This window comes from Cupressus sempervirens, chromosome 5, assembly GCF_028749045.1.
Source record: "Cupressus sempervirens isolate cs-2001-9-10 chromosome 5, ASM2874904v1, whole genome shotgun sequence".
Taxonomy (NCBI): Eukaryota; Viridiplantae; Streptophyta; class Pinopsida; order Cupressales; family Cupressaceae; genus Cupressus; species Cupressus sempervirens.
Window position 1 is genome coordinate 332,447,989 of NC_143122.1, and position 6,922 is coordinate 332,454,910.

At 30.1% G+C, this 6,922-nt stretch overlaps 1 protein-coding gene across 3 annotated transcripts; it reads right to left on the minus strand.

Annotated features, from left to right (window-relative positions):
- Positions 1-2,985: 2,985 nt before the first annotated feature.
- Positions 2,986-6,400, minus strand: LOC149556043 (18.1 kDa class I heat shock protein-like). 3 transcript variants are annotated; one of them, XM_089830166.1, is made up of 4 exons: positions 6,031-6,400; positions 4,862-5,111; positions 3,369-3,635; positions 2,986-3,221 (listed from the first exon to the last, which is right to left on the minus strand). In XM_089830166.1, the coding sequence occupies exons 2-4, from the start codon at positions 5,079-5,081 to the stop codon at positions 3,001-3,003; spliced, it is 708 nt and encodes a 235-aa protein (XP_089686292.1). In that variant the 5' UTR covers positions 5,082-5,111; positions 6,031-6,400; the 3' UTR covers positions 2,986-3,000. The 3 variants fall into 3 exon arrangements, with proteins under 3 accessions (XP_089686292.1, XP_089686293.1, XP_089686294.1); XM_089830167.1 differs by lacking the exon at positions 6,031-6,400 and having other exon boundaries at positions 4,862-5,540; XM_089830168.1 differs by having other exon boundaries at positions 3,108-3,635.
- Positions 6,401-6,922: the final 522 nt, after the last annotated feature.

Here is a 6,922-nt window from a genome sequence, read left to right on the forward strand (position 1 = left end):
CAGAATAGAAACTAAAAAACAATATTTAAAGAAAAAACTATAGTAATATTTTAAAAAATAAAGTAATTTTTATAATAAAAAAAATTAAAACCTAAATCAATTTAAAAATCAAAAATTAAATAATAAAGATCAAATGAGCTAATGTGGAGATCACAACTAATTATTTTTTAAATAAATAAGAGGAAAAAAAAAAAGTTAAAAGTGGAGATTTAAAATATAATCTTATGTGAAGAAATTAGATTATTAATAATTTTCAATTTAACTAACATAATATTACTAAAATCTTTTAAATAGATTAATAAATATTATTTATTTAAATTCAATTTATCAAATATGAAAAAAATAATCATTTAAAAAATCTCATCAAAAATTCTATTATAAAAAATTAATAAGAGAAATAAATAATAATAATAAATAGCAACATCTCTAAAGAATAATAAAAAATAAAAAAATCTATTATGAAAATTTAATAAAAGATATACAAAAATTAATATGAACTTTGACTAAATAAATTATAGAAACTAAAAAATAATATTTAAAGAAAAACTAAATTAATATAGAAAATAAATTTAAATAATTTAAAAACTAAAATCTAAATCAATTTTTTTTTATGGAGGGTTTAGATCTACGAGGCAACCTAGTGAGGCATGAAGCCTGTGAGCTACCAACTACCAAAGGCCACCACATAGACTTTTTAGGAACCCGATACATGCCCACTCGTGCCTAAAACATTTTCGGCTTAAAGTCGAGGACGAGCATCCACGCCATCAAAATCACCCAGGGCACGATCTTGGCCTCATCCCTTATGATGTCAGAGCTCTAGTGAGCTCTTTGTGAGCTATTCAACTTCACCAGTAGACCAAGGGCCCATTGACCTAAATCAATTTTAAAAATCAAAAGTTAAAATAAATAGAGACCATAACTAATAAAAATCAAAACAAGAATTAAAAGTAGTGTGGAATAAAAATTGACTGAGAAATAAACAAGAATTAAAAGTGGAGTGGGATAAAAATTGATCGATAAATAATTAATGAGAATAATTTACAATTTTCTAAAAACTTTTTCGACAACTTACAACTTTTTCGTCAAAAATTCAACCAACTAAATAAAAATTAAAGTATTAAACAACATCTATTGGGTTAGACAACATTTGAAATGTAAGATAACATCTCTTGGATCATTTTTTCAAATTTCATTTTTTTCAAATGTAAATTGGGTTATTGGGTTCCCAATAGATAACATTTGAAATGTAAGATAACATCTCTTGGATATTTTTTCAAATTTCATTTTTTTCAAATGTAAATTGGGTCATCTATTGGGTTAAATAACATTTGAAATGTAAAATAACATCTCTGGATCATTTTTTCAAATTTCATTTTTTCAAATGTAAAAATAACATCTCATCTAAAAAGTAGTATTCTAATTGATACATTTCAAATGTTATTGAAATGTATCACTGATATATTTCAAATGTTATTGAAATGTAATTGGGTCATCTATTCTAAAATATCATTTCAAATGTTATTGCTATTCTAAAATATAATTTAAAATATCTTATTCTAAAATCTATTCTAAAATATCATTGGATCATCTATTCTAAAATATCATTGGAAATATCATATCTACTAAAATATCATTAGATCATCTATTCTAAAATATCATTTCAAATGTATCATGTAATTTGGTCATCTAAAATATCATTTCAAATATCATTTCAAATGTATCATGTAATTTGGTCATCTATTACAATGTATCATTTCAAATGTTATTGAAATGTAAGATAACATCTCTTGGATCATCTATCGAACTTCATTTTTTTCGAATGTAAAATAACATCTCTTGGGTCATCTATTGAATTTCATTTTAAACAGTAAAAAGTAATTACTTAATAGATTAATTCAAATGTAAATTATTTCATCTATTGGTCATCTATTGAATTTCATTTTAAACAGTAAAAAGTAATTACTTAATAGATTAATTCAAATGTAAATTAGGTCATCTATTGAACTTCATTTTAGAAAGTAAAAAGTAAGTAGTTAATAAATTAAGATAACATTATCTTGCATTTCTAAAATATCATTATTAAATTAAGATAACATTATCTTACATTTGAAATCTCTTGGATCATCTCTTGGGTCATCTATTGAACTTTATTTTCTAATTTTCTAAAATATAAATATAAGACAATATCTCTTCTAAAAAGTAATTGACCTAGTAATTCGGCCATCAATTGAACTTCATTTTCTCAAATATGTTAATAAAAAACTAAATTAATACAATTATTTTATATAATCTTTTATAGAATCTTTACATTTATTTTTACTTACAAATTTTCTTCCAATTATTTCATTTTCTAAAATCTCAAAATTATTCTAAAAACAAATAACGGTGTTTTTGGGAAGGAACTGTTTTAATTAGAAGAGGAAGAGGAAACCTCAAATAATGGTGAGAGTTAAAACTGATGCAAACAACCAATTTTGTAAAAGAAAAAAATGCTGAAACAATGCAGTGAAGGAACGAAAACGACCCCGCAAGATCAACACAATCGTCGTCGTCGTCTCGCATTGCATGGACTCTCATGCCCTCAGAACCATTGATCTACCACGTGGGTTGATTTTTCTTTTAAAAACGTCTCCTTTTCTATAAAATTATTTTCATTTTATAATTTTTAGGAAAAAACATGCATCAGCAGGTTGAATTTTATAATAAAGCGTAATTATTTTTCTTTTCAGAATAAGGCGAAATTATCTCCTTTTCTCTCCTTTATGAGTGAGAAATTACAATTATTTTCATTACCTATCTATAATTATCTCCTTTTTTCTTTAAAATTATTCAGAACATATTACCACTGTAATGCGTTTTTGACAATGGGCCATGATTGAGCCGATTTGAATTTCATGATAGAGAAGATCCACTACTTCGCTGCCTGTACGATTTGCTTTCACAGTAAACAACAAATACTAATATTAAACGACTAAAATAAATACCATTATATACTGTCTAAGTTTTTTTTCTCCTCTTTATTTGTATTGTACAACACCACCACAACTGAAAAAACACCACAGGTAAAATGATAAAATGTAGAAAGAATCCACAACGGAAAAAAATAGAGAAACGGTGAAAAACTATATATATTAACTTTTTAAGTACGAACCTTTTACAATATATTTCAACGAAGAATCCCACAAACATACAATCCCACTCACAATATATCCATTTACCTAAAACCGCTCACAAACAAAATTTCTTACAATAATAATCACAACAACATATCCGTTTTGTTCACAACCAAAATTCATTGCTTGTATAATACTATATTGCCTTGTGTAAAACTATTGATAATAGAGGAGTATAGTGATATATTCAACCAGAAATATCGATGGTCTGGACTTGAGTGCGGCTCTTCTCAGGCGCCTTGGGCACCGTCACAGTCAAGACGCCATTGTCCATTCTGGCACTCACATCTTCCATCTTCGCATTTTCCGGCAGCCGAAAACGCCGGACAAATTTTCCCGACTGCCTTTCCACGCGGTGATATTTGTCGTTCTTGTCCACCTCTTCTTTCGTCCGCTCTCCGCTTATCTGCAGAACTCGCCCATCTTCCACCTGAATCTTTATGTCCTCTTTCTTCAGTCCTGCACAAATATTTCATTTCAAACCCTAAGATCTACCAGAGACAATGGAGAATTTAAGCCTATGATCGTACGAGAGTTTTTCATTTCAAACCCTTGGACATACTAGAAATAATGGAGAATTCAAGCCTGTGATCATCATTTCATTTCAAACCCTAAGACATGCTAGAAATAATGGAGAATTTCATTTCAAACCCAAGACATACTAGAACTAATGGAGAATTTAAGCCTGTGATCATCATACAAGAGCATTTCATTTCAAACCCTAAGACATGCTAGAAATAATGGAGAATTTCATTTCAAACCCAAGACATACTAGAAATAATGGAGAATTTAAGCCTGTGATCATCATACAAGAGCATTTCATTTCAAACCCTAGTAGAATAATGGATAATTTTAGCCTAAATAATGGAGAATTTCATTTCAAACCCTGCATACTAGAAATAATGTAAAAATTTAAGTCTGCTATCATCATACGAGATTATTTTATTTCAAACCAAACCCTAGGACAGGAAATAATGGAGAATTTCTTCTAAACCCTACGACATACTAGAAATAATGGAGAATTTAAGCCTAAATAATGGAGAATTTCATTTCAAACCCTGCATACTAGAATAATGTAAAAATTTAAGTCTGCTATCATCATACGAGATTATTTTATTTCAAACCAAACCCTAGGACAGGAAATAATGGAGGAATTCTTCTAAAGCCTACGACATACTAGAAATAATGGAGAATTTAAGCCTAAATAATGGAGAATTTCGTTTCAAACCCTGCATACTAAAAATAATGTAAACATTTTAGTCTGCTATCATCATACGAAATTATTTTATTTCAAACCGTAGGACACACTGAAAATAATGGAGAATTAGATTTCGAACTCCAAGACGTACTAGAAATAATGGAGAATTTAAGCCTGCGATTATCATACGACAGTATTTCATTTCGAATCCTAGGACATGCTGTAGAAATAATGGAGAATTTAAGCCTGCGATCATCAAACGAGAGTATTTCATTCCAAACCCTAGGACATAGTAGAAATAATGGAGAATTCGGACCCGTGATCATATGAGAGTTTTTCATTTTGTACCCCAAGACAGAGCAGAGACAATGGAGAATCTGAGCCTTTGGTCAATACGAGAGCACTTCATTTCAAACCATACGACATACCAGAAATTGTGAAAAATTCGGGCTTGTGGTCGTATGAGGGAAGGGTTTGCACTTCTTACCAGGGAGATCTGCTTTGAAAACATGAGAGTCAGAAGTCTCCTTCCAATCGACATTAGCGCGCGCCACAGTAGAGACTTCGCCCCCAGTGCCTTCCTTTTGGCGGTATGGGGCTACGTCCATAAAACCACCCACGAAATCAAATGGATCCCACACGTCCAAGGAAAATGGATCGTACGCATTCGACCTTCGTCCGCCAAACCATGGCACCATCGACGACATTTTTATACAGAACAGGAGAAATTAAAGCACCTGCAGAAAATTGTACGCGCAAAGATCAGAAAAATAGAGAATCAACTGAAAGTATCTTCGAGAAACGGCGCGCGGGGAGCTTTTACAGAAATTAAAAACATCTACAGAAAGTTGACCACTGAAAATAAAAGTAGAAAATCAACCAGAAAAATCTTAAAATAACGGGAAGGTTTGCAGAAATTATAAATATCTACAGAAAGTTGACCTGTCGAACACACATAGAAATGAAAAGTAGAGAATCGGCCAGAAAAATCATAAAAGAATAAAAAACATCTGCAGAAAGTTGAACACGCAAAGACAGTAAAAATAGACGATCAACCAGAAAAATCTTAGAAAGACAAGGAGTTTTGCAGAAATTAAATATATCTAAAGACAAACAGAGAATCAACCACAAAAATCTTGAGGAGGGGGAAGTTTTGCACAAATTAAGAATAAAATACATCTGCATTAAGTTGGAACACTCAGAGAGAATATTCTTCGAAAAATGGGAAGTTTTACAGAAATTAAAAGTATATAAAGAAAGTCCTACACACAAAGGAAAGAAACATAGACGATGAACGATAAAAATCTTAGAAAACAGAGAAGATTTGCAGAAATTAAAAATATTTAAAGAAAGTTGATCACGCAGGGAAAGATATATAGGGGATCGACGAGAAAACTCATAGAAAAACGGGGATGATTTGCAGAAACTAAAAACCTTTTGCGAAAATTAAAAATATCTACAGAAAGTTGAACACAGAGAAAACAAAAATACAGAATCAACGAGAAATTAAATCTAAGCATAAAGGGGAAGCTTTGTGGAAATTGAAAACATCTACAGAAAGTTTAAGACACATATATAGAACAGAATAATACACAGTCAACCAGGAAAAAATTTGAAAGACGGGAAAAACAATAGCTTGAAGATAGGAGTCTTTACCAGAAATCTTCCGGGGATTCGAACCCTGCACCAACGCCGCTACAATTGAATATGAGAGGAAGTGAAGAGAATGGCATATAAATCGGGCAGGTGGAATCCAGAAATTTCTGCGCATGTACCACGCGTCGAACTCCAGCCATGCCGCGATTTGATGTAAAGTAGTCGTAGCCATCTTTACAGCTTAGGCTCTTGTAATGGGTGAAAGCTAGGCTTCTGCAAACAAGTTTTAGATTTAAACGTAGCCCATTTTAGTCCAGTCTCTGCTATGCTACGTAATTTCTTAGATATATTTTCAGGGGAAAACCAAAGCTGCCACTAAGGCGCGATAAGGTGATAAGACTGACATCTAGCACGTCGATACAATGAGCACGTAGCTCATTCTACCAATCCTATTATTATATACAATATTTTTCTTTCTATTTTCTTTCTCAAAACTTTTCGATCGAGTTGAAATCATAAATTTATAAATCGAATAATCTAGCATTCATACTTTTCTGCTTACAATTATAATTCGATAGATTTTAAAATAAAATCTTTTGTGAACAAATTAGATTGAATAATTTTTAATTTAAATATCATAATATTTATTAAAATCTTTTAAATAGATTAATAAATATTATTTATTTAAATTCAATGAAAAATAAAATCATTTCAAAAAATAATTTAAAAACTAATAGAGATCATAACATGAGTGGAGATCACAACATGAGTGGAGATCATAACATGAACTAATATGATCCCAAGTAATTATTTTTTAATAATTATTTTTTAAATAAATAGAAAAAAAACAATAGTTAAAAGATTAGATTTAAAATGTCAGCTCTTAAATATCATATATACTAACAAATAAATTAAGTGTGAGAAAAATTAGTCAAAATATCTAATACTTTTA

What these genes read in the sequence shown, in the direction of transcription:
- LOC149556043 (XM_089830166.1), bottom strand. Translation starts at nt 5,081, where the DNA reads ATGTCGTCGATGGTGCCATGGTTTGGCGGACGAAGGTCGAATGCGTAC. An exon ending in TTTCAAAGCAGATCTCCCTG is followed by an intron (nt 3,636 to 4,861) that starts GTAAGAAGTGCA and finishes ATATTTGTGCAG; the next exon opens with GACTGAAGAAAGAGGACATA. An exon ending in CCAGACCATCGATATTTCTG is followed by an intron (nt 3,222 to 3,368) that starts GTTGAATATATC and finishes GAGCGGTTTTAG; the next exon opens with GTAAATGGATATATTGTGAG.